General features: G+C 40.0%; 1 protein-coding gene across 4 annotated transcripts in view; it reads left to right on the forward strand.

Moving 5' to 3' along the window:
* The window catches only part of LOC147633184 (agamous-like MADS-box protein AGL11), a 42,938-nt gene extending 31,689 nt beyond the window's left edge, over nucleotides 1-11,249 (forward strand). Inside the window, exons 4-8 of one of the 4 annotated variants that reach the window (XM_086806203.1) lie at nucleotides 9,997-10,058; nucleotides 10,228-10,327; nucleotides 10,421-10,462; nucleotides 10,592-10,651; nucleotides 10,769-11,249. In XM_086806203.1, the coding sequence (XP_086662329.1) occupies nucleotides 9,997-10,058; nucleotides 10,228-10,327; nucleotides 10,421-10,462; nucleotides 10,592-10,651; nucleotides 10,769-10,927 (423 nt within the window). In that variant the 3' untranslated portion in view covers nucleotides 10,928-11,249. The remainder of the gene's footprint in view (nucleotides 1-9,996; nucleotides 10,059-10,227; nucleotides 10,328-10,420; nucleotides 10,463-10,591; nucleotides 10,652-10,768) is intronic. The other 3 variants (XM_086806204.1, XM_086806206.1, XM_086806205.1) reach the window with 3 other exon arrangements.
* The last annotated feature ends 4,094 nt before the right edge of the window (nucleotides 11,250-15,343 follow it).

Here is a 15,343-nt window from a genome sequence, read left to right on the forward strand (position 1 = left end):
CTTCCTTCTTTATCCTCTGTAGTTCTCTTCCCAATAGGCATTACTAATGTATCTTCCAACATTGCTGCCTTCTCCAAGGTGACCACACTTAACACTTTTGTCTTTCCCTTGTCCTCCTTGGTCAGTCCACTAGGTCCTGCCTCACCCTTAATCTCTATGCCATAATCATTTGACCGGTTTGGCAACTGTGCAGGCAATGGATACATATCTCCACCCATTCTTGGTGGTTTATCACATTGTGGGCTGATGTGGCCAAGCTCTCCACAGTTATAGCATGTGGGAAATTGCCTCCAACCCCTGCCGTTATTCTGTCCACCAAAACCACTCTTTGGTTGTCCTTCACCTCCTGGCTGATTTGCAAGTCTCATACGACCTCGATTATTTCCCACATTGCTTAACATATTTAGACTAAGATTCTTCATCAAATCAACCACTTGCCTCAAGTCCTGCCTCAGTTCATCATCTTGTGCTGCAGTAGTGACCATTGCTGGCGCAACTTGAGTAGTTACTGAAACCGCATCTGCCGGATGAACCTCCTCTGGAACCCGACCTTGCATGGAATCCATTTGCTTCATCTCTGACACCATAGGTAGTGAGCTTACTCCCAATTGAGTTAGTCTATTCAACTTCCACTCTTTGTTCCTTGCCACCTCCAATGCATCCTCGTATGTTCTTGGCTTCTTCAATTCTACCCTCCAACGCAGGTTTTCCTTGAGGCCAACCAAGAACCGATCCTTTTTCATCATATCTGGTGGGGGCACTTGTGGCTGCAAGGCTTGACACAAGCTCTCCCATAATATGGAAAACTTCTTGATGTAATCCTCAATGGGCTCTGCTTTTCTCTGTCTCAATTCCTGTATTTCATGCCAAACTTTGTCTGGATCTTTCACCTTCACAAACTGTGCTGTTAAAGCCTGTCGGACATTATCCCAAGTCAATGGCATAGGTGGATCAGCCCTCTGCAACTCCTCCTCATAACCCTTACACCAGCTCCGTGCATCACCCTTCAAACAGATTTGCAAAAGGCGTAACATTTGAGCGGGTATCTGGATATGGTTGCTTATGCACGCAACTTCCATGTTTTCTAAGAATTCTTCCACACTCTCATCATTTTTTCCATGAAACTCTGGATAAGGGAAAGCCATTGTTACCCAAAAAAACCTTTTTGACACAGATGCGAAAGCAAAACCTTCTTCTAACTCAATCCTCAGAAGAAAACTTCAAAACATTTCAGGTTTAGAAGAGGATGAACACATGCACATCAAACGAATTTGCATAGTTAATCATTGGAATTACCACCGGCAAAGGAGACTCCAATATTTCCCTCAGTCTTTCTGGCCCAAACATATATGCCACCTGCTGTTGAAAGAAAATTTTTCTGTCCACATGAACATTTATCTGAATTCTTTGGGTAAAATGGAAGGGAGTAAATTGAGGTCCATTGTGATTATCCATTGAGAGTGGCCATCCACCAACTCCCAAGAGGCACGACTGGCTGATTACCCAATTCTACCAGAACTTTTAGGCAACAAATCAAATGTGAAACAGCACCAATATCAAGAATTTCAGCCTGCAAACCATACTTCAGTTGACTGTCAAATCAAGGTAATATAGCACAATTTTAGAAGGCATCTGTCACACAACTGTCCTGGCATAGCAGTCATTCACTGAGATTAATCACATGCACATGTTTTCAGTCTTGTAAACTGCAGGCTCTTGGAATGCTCCTCAGTGGGGGCACCAAAAACTGTGAAGGGAGGCGGAGAAACACGGAACACCTCTATAGCAATGCCTTTCCACAGTTTGGAGTACACACCAACATCAAAAAAGGGGCACCAGTCAACTTCTCAATGAGCTGACACAACATTTAACATCTCAAGCATGAGACTTTGTCTTTACCCTCATTCAATTTTTTCAAGCAACTGGGGGAAGCCTACATACATTTGATCAAGACATGCAAGGGGAGATGGGCACATCAACATCTGCCACCCTTTACTCAATTGATACATATGCATATAGGGGTGCACCCTTATTATGAAATAGGCTCACGGCCGTAAGCAAAATGATCACCACAGAGAAATGGTGAGAGAACCACTTGACATAGACAAGGTTACATTCCATCAAATATGAGCTTTATGCAAAACTTCAGTTTCCCAAGGAAAGACAATATCAGTAAGTAACTTCAGTTCTCCCAACCTGGCAAGCAGTGTGTGGCTGGAGACACAATCACTTTATGATCTTCAGCCTGTTTGTTGAAGAAGCATACCACCATACATACATACTCTCTTAAAGCAAAACCAGAGGGCTGTCTTTCTCATACACATGAGCTTTCCACAAAATCAGAGATTTGGTTATCATGTACATGGGTTTTCCAATGCCACAAGCTGGTGATTCCTCACATATATAGGAGTTATTTCACAAAAGAAAGAGAACACAAAAGCTGGCCAGCCGTCACTTACATTGCATGGGCTGTCATCATGACAGAGATCCGCACTCTCAAGGCGTGGCACCTTCTCTTTATTCATACAAGTAGCGTTGCAGCTTCTCCTCCTCTCCCAACTGGAGTGCCGTGGGCTGTTCTGAAGGTACTTCTCTTCCAAGGAAACAAGCTCATCCCCTTTCTCTCTCAAACACAGAGGGAGCAGCTTCTCACATACAAGGGAAAAAAAACACCCGGGCTTTCACACTTCGAAGACGGTGCCTTCTCACACAAAGGCTACACTTCTTCCCTTACTCACATGGGCTGCACTCTCAATGAATATTATAATTACAATTTCCCTTCCCATACTAGAACCTACACGCTCTCCCTCACTCTTATAATCCTAGATTGCGCAGCTTTCGAAGAGCCTTATAGCTACGCAATCTCATTTTAACTCGTGGGCTGCAGCTCTCCACTCACACCCTGGAAACTTTGCAACTCTCTGAAAAAACTGGAAACTACAGCTCCCCTACATTAGCTGCGTAGGTTCTCTAAGCTCTAGAGTAATGAACTCTCCCCACATACTCTGCGCTACAGCCATACTTCCTTTTTTCTACACAAAGAGCTGCGCCTCTCTCTCACACCCATAAAACTATAGCAGCGCTCTTCCACACTCATGGGCTGCGCCTAGAGCATTGAAGCTGCGGGTAACATTTCTACCACCTATTCAGCTGCGCAGCGTTTCTAAGCATTTAAGAGGCGAGTTCTCCACACACTGAAAACTACACTGCGCCTTCTCACTTCTACACACCTGGCCTGCTACAGCTCCCCTTGTACACATTAGCTGCGCCTCTCTCTGAGAGCTACCGAACACACAGCTCTCCCCACACTCATTGAAAACACTGAGAGCCTCGCAGCTTCCTCACACAAAGGGCTGCGCTTATTTTCATTAAAGCTGCGAGTACTACCTCTCTCACTTTTTGAGCTTGCTCCCCTCCTCTCTTTATACACCATCGTGTGCTGCCCATTCAACCCAAGAATATCATATTATTCATAATACTCCAACGTATGTCAGAGAGCTCACCCCACCTTCACGCGGCTCCTTTTGAATTTTGAGGCTAGTTGAGGAACTTTTGAAACCATCCAAGGCCACCTTCTATTTTAAGCAAACCTTGCATTAAATCCCAAGGTGACTCTTTCATTCAAGGAAGACTTTGCACCACACACACCTTTGTTTCCCATGAAATGCCAAGGACCGGTACGGTAGCTGACCTCCTCTAACGGGTCCCTATCCAGTTTTTTTAAAAATAATGCTTTGCATGCTCACATTATTTGTCAACAACCTTGTCCATACATGATAGTGCCAAAATCTGTCTTGTGAAACTGATTCGTATCTCTCACTTCTTCCATTTATTATTTATCCAGGTAAACCAATAACTAACTGTACACATTGCACATTTTTGTTAGATCCGTTCACATGTGGCCTTATACCCCCTTTGGCCCTTGGAGATGGACATTCTTTATTTGTAAATGCCATGCATGAGTGTGTACATATGCCAAGAAAATATTACCAAAAAACACCTAACAGCGCCAACATGATCGCAATGGCCCATTAGGACCTCAATGGAAGGCTTCTTGGGCCCTTTTATTTGGCAGTTTAAGGAGTCAAACCTTTTCTCTTAAGAAGAAACGTTTTCTAATTAGAAGCTTCAAAACGGCTACTTTATTCGAATTTGAATTTTGGGAGAAAAATGGAATTTAAAATCTAGCGGACAAAACCATATCATGTAACATATCTATGGAAAGCTCTTGATGCGTAGATCACGGATCTATAATCTCCGCTCAAATCGGAGCTTGTATGTAGAAGTTATGGAGGTCCGAAAATTGTAAAATTTTCTCCCCCCCTTTTTGGGGGGAAAAGTGCACCCTTTGACCACTCTTACACCTCTCTTACAAACCCAATATTTCAGTCCACATGGCAACCCCCCATTTGGCTATTCCTTAATCACCTTGATTAGGCTTGGGCAAATTAAAGGGCCCAAGAAGACCCCATTCACTTCCTAATGTATATATTAGACAAACTTTGTTGTTAAGATTTTAGTGATCTAGCATCCATTAACATTAAACCTTAGTGTGGATAATGCTATGTTCACCTTAGGGATAGATGTCCTAAGGTTATAGACTCTCCAATTACCATGGTTACGCTAGGTAGGAATGGTGGGTACTTCCCCTGATCTAGGAGCCACTTTTAGGTGAGTTAGGTGAGATAATCTAGGAGAGATGGAGGTGATATAGGGATTCTAGGTGCCTCTCTCTTGGAGATCTATATAAGTGTGTTCTCTACACTCATTTGTGTTCTCTACACTCATTTGTGTGTAAGAGAGGAAACCTTGATATAGCTTTGTGCTACATACCATTTGTTGGTAATATACTTTGTGGTTCCTTTGTGGGCAAAAGGCTTTCCTCTCTTGCATTAAGGTAATCATGGTGTTTATCATTTATCATTTCCATTTATGATGTTTGTTGCTTAATTCTTTACGTGCTTAGTGCATCTATTTCACTCTAGGTCATTAACATTGTGTATGCTCAAGTATGGGATTGTTTATGCTTAAGCTATTACACAATCTAAGTGATTAACATCATTAATATTGCAATTCCATCTATTTTTTAACATGGTATCAGAGCTTTCCTTCCTGGGAGCTTTCTATGTGAGAAGTGTGTGGGTTCATATGAGTGATTTGTTCACAACCATTTCTCCTATCAATAATCGGCAAATTGGTGGGAGAGTAATGTTGCATTTATTGCTTACATTCGAGTGTTGATTCTTGGTTCTTATGGTGGCACCTTGAAGCACTAAGAAGACCAACATCCTTAACCTCTTAGTAAGCATCATCTTTGTGAGCATTGTTTTGCGGTGTACTTGTTTTCCTATGCTTGTGTAAGTAGCGTGCATAAGATTAAGAGAGGGGAGAGCATTGCTTCATCTTCATTTTGGATACACAAGAAAGTGAGAGGAGAGAAGCATTCTATGTGAGAGATCTCTATGTGATAGAGGGCCAAATATTAAAGCATTAAGAGAGAAGGAGAAAGAGACAATCTTGAAGCTAGGTTTGGAGATCTTTTCTAAAAGCCATCATCAACAAGTAGTATGGTGGAAGACCTTGAGAAATAATCAATCTCAAATGGTGGCCAACATTGATGATTAATAGCATCAACATCAAGGAGGGCTTCTGTAGCCCACCTCGGGGCGTCACGCTTGAAGCTCTGGACTTGCAGAAAATGCACAACAATAGTTGCCTACTACAGCCAGATTACTAGGTGGGGGTATCAGAGTTTCTAAGAAGCTGATAGAGGTCGGTTTGAGGGCATCATTTGCCAAATTGAGCCAAGATTTTGCAACATCTTTGTAGGTCTTTTGTAGCCCTTCTCTAGGCAGTGAGGCCCAGTCCATAATCCCTCTGTTTGCTACAGTACAATGCGTGAATTAGAAGCATCAACAGACAGTGGAAGCGTAGTCCAAAACCAGTGCTAATCACATGATTAAATTAGGTCCTGAGGAAGTGATAATCACAAACATTGCTTGCATCATCCTTTGGAGCAGCTTAGGACATCTCACCTCCAACAAATAGTTTGCGATTTGGTCCACAAATCAAGGAGGAATCAAGCCTCCATTGCCTGCTCCCTTTTCTCCTTGATTATAGAATGAAAAGTCTATTTCAAAAGCTATCTTTGTGATTTTGTTCTAAGGGTGATTGCTCTAAGGTTTAAAGGTATTTAGAATACCTTGTGATAAAGAGTCTCATCAGACCTTGGCATATTTTCTTTTATTATCTTAGTGGGAAAATGAGTTATACATTCTTTGTGACAAGCATTATGTACAATGCTCTAGAGATATAAAGAGCAACATCTCATCTCAAGCATTATGTACAATGCTCTAGAGATATAAAGAGCAACGTCTTATCTCATTCTGTGTGAAGGATTGGAATTTTTCATTCTGAAATGCCTAGGTTCATTTATACCAAAACGAAAGAACAACTCAAATTATCTCAAGAGTCAGAAAATAAAAAAGAAGAAATCACAGTCCTACTACTACTACCTTGCAAAATCACTTGATTTGCACTCATATGCATCTCTTTGGTGAAGGCAAATTCTGATTGTCTTTGGGGTGGTTTCTTCCATCACTTTGTGTAAGTGGGATCTGGTGAAAGTGTGTCCATAGTAGCTCTCCAGATATAAAGGACACCTTTCTGTGTGAGGAGTCACTTAGTTGGGCTTGGTTACCATACCATTTCTACAACTGTATAAGATCTTGTGACTGATAAAGGATCTCTCTGATCATTGTGTGTGAGTTGGCATAGTTTGTGCATTATGTCTCACTCTTCTAGTTATCATTTTGGTCATTTTTGGAGAAATCAGAGAAGTTTGATGGCTCCAAATTTCACACATGGAGCATCAAGATGTAGATGGGGTTAGTGGATTGAGATCTTTGGGCCATTGTCAATGGCACAGAGAAAAAGCAAACCAGGAACCCTGATAACATTACTAAATGGACAAGCAATGACTCCAAAGACTTTCATTTATCATTTGTGGACTAGCTCACAATCAAATTCATCAAGTGAGCTCTACTAAGAGTTCTCATGAAGCTTTGAACTGTCTTAGATCAAAATCTTTGGTCAAGTTAATGTAGTAGCTAGGATGTTCCTTAAAAAGAAATTGTATAGACTTGAAATGAATGAAAAAGATAAAGTGGCTAATCATGTTAACAATGTAAGGAGTCTCATCGATTAGCTCAGTGGAGCTCAGTGGAGCTGGGATCAATATTGATGAGGAGATACCTGTCTTCATTTTACTTGCTAGTATGCCTGATGCGTAGTGTGTGTTTGCTCTTCCAAATCAATCTAGCATGACTCTTGCATCAATTGCCTCTTCTTTGATTCTTGAAGAAAATAGGATGGAAGCCAAGAAGTCTTCCAAGGAACCTACTTCACAGATTACATGTGAAACAGCTCTCACTCATCATGGATGAGAAAAAGAAGTTCCTCTAGACTTACTACTAAGAAGAAGTTCCTTCGGACTTGCTACTAAGAAAAAGAGACATGAAGCTAGGTTCTCTTATACAAGAAGAAGCAAGATGAAGAGAATAAGAAGACTGAAGACAACAGAACTAGGAGCAGCCATCATGAGGCCAATGTGGCTACTAATTCAGTTTTTTTTAGCCTTGTGCTAATTATGTTTGGGAGTCTGTGTGACTCTTTGTAGCCTTCTTGACTACACACCTTACGTGATATGGATGTAGATCAAGAGAGGGTGTTGAGATTTTAGTGATCTAGCATCCATTAACATTAAACCTTAGTGGATAATGCTATGTACACCTTAGGAATAGAGATCCTAAGGTTATACCATGATTACTCTAGGTAGGCATGGTGGGTACTTCCCCTGATTTAGGAGTCACTTTTAGGTGATTCAGGTGAGATAATCTGGGGGAGATGGAGGTGATTTAGGGATTCTAGGTGCCTCTCTCTTGGAGATCTTTATAAGTGTGTTCTCTATACTCATTTATGTGTAAGAGAGGAGACCTTGATATAGATTTATGCTACACACCATTTGTTGGCAATATACTTTGTGGTTCCTTAGTGGGCAAAAGGTTTTCCTCTATTGCATTAAGTTAATCATGGTGCTTATCATTTATCATTTATGATGTTTATTGCTTAATCATTTACATGCTTAGTGCATCAATTTCACTCTAGGTCATTAGGATTATGTATGCTCTAGTATGGGGTTGTTTATGCTTAAGCTATTACTCAATCTAAGTGATTAACATCATTAGTATTACAATTCCATCTATTTTTCAACATACTTGTGCATGTACTTTTAAAAAAAATTATATATTCTTTTTTAAAATACCTCAGACCTTTTGCCTTTTCGGTTTTTTTGTTTTACTTTTTCTCTTTTTATTTTTTATTTTTTATTATTTTACTTTTTACTATTTACTTTTTTGGTTACAAGAGGTTTTCTTAGAATCTTTGACTTGGATCTACATGCATTAAATGTGCCTAACCACTCAAAACTTACCCAAAAATGGATACTAATAGGCTTTTAAACTTTTTGGACTAGTGACCTAAAAGTCTGCACGCATTAAATGCGGACAGCTAGTCAAGATGTCCCATATTAGAGATAAGATTAAGCCTAATTCACTCGCATTAATTACATTAATACAAAAACGTAGGATGTGCAGAAAACACCCAAAAAAAATCTAAGTCTTACAAATTCTCTCCTAATTTTTGTTTTTATCTCAATTTCTCTATGTAAGGATCTGAAATTGGAATAAATACTATGCTAGGAAATTGATTTTATGGTCTATTTAACCCAATTCTTTCAGTTTCATGTTCAATTGACTATTTTTTTCTTTTCAAAATGGAAAAATGTAGAAAACCACAAATTGAACTTGTAAATGATATAAGTGGGAGAAGAGTAAACCTAAATGCACAAATTGTAGAACTCACAAAAATTGAAAAACATGCAGAAATTGAAAAACCCACAGAAATTGAAAAGCGTGCAGAAATTGAAAAACATGCAAAACATGTAGAAATTACAGAAATTAAACTTAACTTTCTTTTAAGATTTCAACAATAATGCAACAAAATGAACAGATTTTCAGAGTTTTCTCTACCATTCTCGAAAAAATAGAAAACAAGAATGTAACAAAAATCAACCATAAGTGCACACGCATTCAAAATGCATTGTGGCTATTTCCTAGCAGCGGTCCCACTTAAGAAAAGTCCTTGCACCATAGAAAGAGTGCAGGAACAAACCAAACCAATATTGTCGGGCTTTGCCCAACCACGCTCGAGAGCATAAAATAGCAACAAAATGCATTCTGGCTATTTCCTAGCAGCGGTCTCACTTATGGTAAGTCCTTGCACCATAGAAAGAGTGCAGGAACAAACCAATGTCGTCGGGCTTTGCTCAACCACGCTCGAGAGCATAAATAGCTCAACCAAGAGGCCAACTGCATGGGCAAGTGTGTTACCTCGTTAATGCTTATGTTCAGATTCTCGTATGAAATGATGTTGCCATGCAACCATAGTCCAAAGCTCCAGTCCGTCGTCGCACTCCAAAGGAAGCTCGATCCTCCTCTCACTCAATCTCTCTCTCTTACATACACTCATGCATATACAAGTAATGATTGCACACATAAAATATACAATATTAGCATTTTTTAATATCAACGGCAAAATGAAGCGACGGTTGTCAATGGATGGCGTCCACATTGGAGAGGTGTCAAATGAGGGTTAACATATGCCATTGAAGAGAGGACTTTTTTAAGCACTTTTTTTTATGTGTAGTTACATGCCATTAAAAAGAACACTTCTCTTTGGTTATTTTTTAAATGGGTTGTGTGTGTGAAGTTGCATGTCATTGAAGAGAAGAATATTGTGAATGTTTTTTTATGGACTTGGAGGAAATGTATTTTTCCCGATGAGCCAAGAAGGACATCGTATCGTGACTTTGGGAAATTTTGTCCTCACAAGTACAATTGGTAAGACCACTAATAACCAATAATGTTGTGTTGTTAGTATTGGAGACATGAGGCTGTCCGAATGAAGAACCAAGTAGAAGTCCTAGAAGAAATGCACAGGTAAGAACACACTTTTCTTGCATGTTCAAAATATTACTGTGCCAAACATGACCTGAAACAGTAGTAAGCATTTCATGGTAGCTTGTGTGGTACCCCATGGTCTGAAGTAGATGTACAATTGTCGAGTCGAATTGAAAGGAGAGTCTTAAATTTTTCTCGGATTTCAAAGAAATATGGCAGGTGAGAATCTAGACAGATTGCAGATAAGGGACTTGCAAAAACTTGAAAACAAGCTTCAAAGTGGGATATGCCGTGTGAGAGAGAGAAAGGTAATTGTCAATACTTTTTGATTCAGTTAATCGATATAGGACACGTTTCTACACTAGCTAAATACAAATTTTTTGTTTTTTTCAATTGGACAGGCACAACTGCTCATGCAACAAGTTGAAGATTTGCGTACAAAGGTGCGTGTTTGATGCATATATATATATATATATATATATATATTGTTTTCTATAAAGGCTACAGACACATCCGATATTTTACAAGCTAATTTTGTAATGTGATAAAAACACACATAATAAAGAGTTTAGATGGGTAATTACATTCAGGAGAGCTTGCTTCTAGCGGAGAATGAGTCCCTAAGATCCAAGGTAATCAAAACACCCCCCCCCCCCCCAAAAAAAAATAATATTCATAATATAAGACTCAATAATATAGCTTTTGTCTCACTAACTTTGTTGATTAAACCGGTGATTACTCTTGACTAGTTGGCTGAGATTCATGCATGGCAAGCGCCTGCTGGTGTGTCTGCAACAACAGGCCCCATAGACAGGGTGGTGAGTGCAGCTAAGGCGTCCTCAAAGGAAGAAGAATCAAGCATCATGAGTGTTGCTGAAACCACCCTTCAGCTGGGTTACTCCTCCTAGATGATTGTTGCTCTGCTGAAACCACCCCTCATGAACAAGAAGAGAAGCATTTAGTGCCATTGATTGGCCACGTGTGTGCAACGTGGAGATGTTGGAGCTTAATCAAATTATGGGGGCATATATGACAATCCATGGCCAATGCGCGCAGCCTTTACATTCTTGTTCCATCAATTCTGTATATCGCCTCATACTCTATTTCAAAACTTTACTAATGTTTGACGTTTCGCACACACATCCACATGCATGCATGCATGCACTCGTACACTAAAACACGCACTCTAAATTGAGGAGATAAGAGAAGGTGGCACAATTTCTAGAAACACACAATAACATTCCACAGTTCTTGAGCATATATATATATATATATAGAGAGAGAGAGAGAGAGAGAGAGAGAGAGCCCATAAGCATTAGTATTTTAGAAAGGCCAAACATGAGTACAATGAGCTTTTGAAGTCTATTCAAACACAAAGCCAACCAAGACTATGCATCCAAAACAAACTTTAACTTTTAGAGTTATAAGCTTACAACCATGAATTTAACACTCACTCGATCACTCTCTCTTGATCAATACTACTTTTGTCCTCATGCATAGATGGTCTTAATCGGGTGCTTTCCATTGGCCCTCAAGGCAGTTTTTAGAGAAAAGACCATTATGCTTGGCTAGATTTTTGAAACGTGCATATGGTTTCTTGTGCTTTGTCCTTTGTTTTAATCATGTCTATGATCAGTCTCTTCTTGTCTTCATGAATCATATTTCTCATCTCCTACTCCCTTATGTACCATTTTTGAAATTCATTTCTCAGTTCCTGCATTAGCTCTAGTTTTGCTTTGTGCTTGTCCTTGAGCTGTTGCAGTGCTCAGCCTCTGGACATGTGTGAGTTTTGTATTCTTCTCCTTGGCTGTTTCATTTTCCTTGGCACTTGTTCGTGATGGCCTTGGTGAATTGTCCTTCACTTTCTTTTTCAACTCCTTGATGGTATATATCCTTAACCTTTATCGTGCTGCTCCTTATATTCTTTGACCAATCGTTGTGGCTCTTCTATGCAGTCATGTCATTCGTGTCCACAGTTTGGTTTTTCTCAAGTTCCTCTAGGAACTCCCTAATTTCCTCCTATCCATCCTTGAAGCCTCTGATCCAGCTCTCATGGCATGCTTACCTAGATTTTTGACATGTTTGCATGTTGTGCAGACGGCCTCCTTTGCTTTTTCCTTTGTTTTAATCATGTCTACGAGTAGCTTGTTCTTGTCTTCACTAGGCATTTTTCTCATCTCATGCTCCTTTGTGTACCATTCTTGAAATTTATTTTTCACTCTTTAGCTCTAGTTCTTCCTTGTGCTTGTCCTTGAGTTGCAAAATTTCTGCTTTTTTTTTTGGCCATCCCACAACTCGGACATGTCTGAGTTTTGCATTCTTCTCCTTGGCTACTTCCTTTTCCTTAGCACTTCTCCATGATGGACATGGTGAATTGTCCACTTTCTTTTTCAGATCCTTAATGATATCTTTATCCTTATAGTGTTGCTCCTTGTAATGTTGGACCAATTGGTCCGACTCTTCTATGTGTGCATGGAATGCTTGTTCTTCAATTTATTTTTCTTCTAGTTATTTGGCAGTGGCCGCCATGACATGTTCGCAAAGCTCATTCTTTGGTATGATGTCCATTGATGTGCTTGTCTTAAGCACCAGCTCCTTTTTAGAGGGCTTGTCCTCCCCTTCTCCTACTATGCAACTACCTTTTGCCTTTTTCTTTCAAGTTCTAGAATTTTCCTTTCCATTCTACCACTTCTTGTTGTAGTTGCCTGCTCTAATCCTTGAGATTATTTGGGTTTTGGGTATTAGACACTCATTGGAAGTAAGATGCTTGGTTTTCTCCAAAGCGTTCTCTTGCCTCTAGATTCATGAGTTGCAGATGTCCTTATGTCCTTTGCCCTCGTCTAAATTCCTATCATTCTTCTTGAGTATTCACAAGCTCTCTGTAGGTGGGGGTCTGAGTGCTTTCAACATGGCTTTTAGCTTGTCTAAATATTCCTCCCACATTGCCTTGAGTTATTACATTACATGCTCTTCCCTTTCTTCTTGATTGCATCCAACTGATATTCTTGGGGTGTTCTCGGCATTATATGCTACCAATATATCATCCCCTTGGGAAATCTTGACCTTGCCTTGAGGGTGGCTAACTCCTTAGTTATGTGCTTGTTGGTTTCTCGTAAACATGCACCTTGAGCTTTTGCCCTTGCTACACTTTAGCCTTTAACAGCCACAATTCTTGTTGGCTCTCCTGGAACTCCATATCTCTTTGCTATAGGGCAACCATAAGGTTTTGAATTTGACTTAGCCCCTCTATAATGTATTTTAGCAGGTAACCCAGCACCTCTTGCACCCATCTGGCCCCTAATGTGCTTGGAAATAGTCTAGTTCAAACTACTAAAGTTTTATATGTAGGGAGATAGATAGGTACCTTGAATTGGGCTTCTTGAAGAGGATTGTCCCCGATTATTTAGAGTTCTTGAGTCATCCTTCTCAAGGCAACAAGATTCTATAGTGAGATAGTGGGTACCTCCAATTCCTATTGTGGTTGTTGTTATTGCCCTCTCTAGGCAATGCGATTTTCTATCTTCGAATTTTGATTTGCTCTTTTGTGATGTTTTGAATCCAATGGATTTTTCCTTTTCTAGGACTGTCCTTGGGGGTGGCAAAGGGGGGATTCCCACTATAGTTGGTGTGACAGGAGCTATCACCACCACTGACGGTTTTGATTGGGTTTTCTTTAGGCTATTCTTATACTCCTCTCCTTGGTTCCGGATTCGTTCTTGAGTGTTACCTTACTATTCTTGGTCTAGAACACGGGTACCCCTATTTGTCCTTCTTGCATAGCCACACCTTACGCCTTGGAAGAGAGCCTTTAGATATGCCCCTATCTTTATCTTGCTACAAGCTGTCTACTTCTTCAGGTTGACGATCTCCTCATTAAGGTTGTTATAGAGGACTTCTGGCCATGCCTCTTTGGCTGTTGATTGTGTTGCCGAGATGATCCCATAATCACTCTGGGACATCTACCTATCCTCATGTGGATTTCATGTTATTCTGTATTCCTTTTCCATTTTTAGAGCCCCAAATTTCCTTACTAAATCCCTTTTATCTATTAGGGGTATGTCTGTCATGCCTATTATGGGTAGCTTGAACACTTCATCCACATAATTAGTTATAATCTGGACTATTTTTCTCGAAGGCAATTAATGGTTTTCCTCTTTTGTAACTTCTCTAGTTGTTCATCTGTGTGGAGGTTGATCTTCCCATGGCATTTTTGTAAATTTCTTCAACCCTGCCTTCTCCATCCATTAGTCCTTGTGCTTCGTTGTTTCCTATGGTGGTAGGGTTAACAAATCGTGCTCAAACTCCACCATGCTTGCTACATATAGGGTGTTTAACAATGAAAGCAAGCGGGATGTGAAGTAGGCAAAGTTGTAGAGAGTAGAGGTGGTTAGTAAGCACAGAGTGACAATAAGGAGAATGGGGTTGTTTACCTAGATTATAAGGGGTTTTGCAATGCTGCTCATCGTTGGCCCTTGCACCGTGCACTGATGCAGGCGATACTCAACATCATCAAGATCTTTATAATAGCCCATAATCTTTGGTTTCCTTGTGATAGCTACATAAATGGCACAAAAGGTTATGGAAATGATAATGGCACAAAAGGTTATGGAAATGATAAGTGGATAGGGGTGGGTATTTATTACCATTACTTCTTTCCTGGCTATGTGATAAATTCTGCATGTGATCATTTCTTCTACTATTATTAGCATGGCAAGTTCTAAAGAACCAGTATGAGGATATGAGGAATCATACAAGGATTCAAAACCTTGAGAATCAGCTTGCAGCAGAAAGGCACTCTGATGGAGAAGTAGTAAAGCAATTCATGTTGTGGATAAAGAATTTGCAAGATTAGATGGTGGCAATGGGGATCACTAAGATCAACGAGGAGCTAGCATGCAAGTGCATCAGATTGTTGTCCCCCCTAAAGTATGATAGTTTGGTGACTTCATTGAACATGCAAGTGCAAAACCTAGATTTGTGTGAAGCTTTGTATGATGGGCAAGTAGCATCGACATGCATTTCCAAAAAAAAAAAAACATGAATCGTGCAAAGGCTCCTCTAGAGCTTGTACATGCAGGTCTCTGTGGTTGGTAAAATGCCAACCACTATGTTACATGATGCTTCCTACTTCTTGATACTGATCGATGACTTTAGTAAGAAGATGTGGGTGTATTTTCTCTAATATAAGGTTGAAGCTTTTGGAAAGTTCAAAGTGTGGCATAACTTGGTAGAGAGAATGAGATAGGAAAGAGGATGAAGAAGTTTTGAACAGATCGAGGAGGAGAATTCACATCACGTAAGTTTAATGCCTATTTGCAAGGAGC

This window comes from Cibotium barometz, chromosome 12 (genome assembly GCF_041138505.1).
Source record: "Cibotium barometz isolate CiBa-2024 chromosome 12, ASM4113850v1, whole genome shotgun sequence".
NCBI classification, from domain to species: Eukaryota; Viridiplantae; Streptophyta; class Polypodiopsida; order Cyatheales; family Cibotiaceae; genus Cibotium; species Cibotium barometz.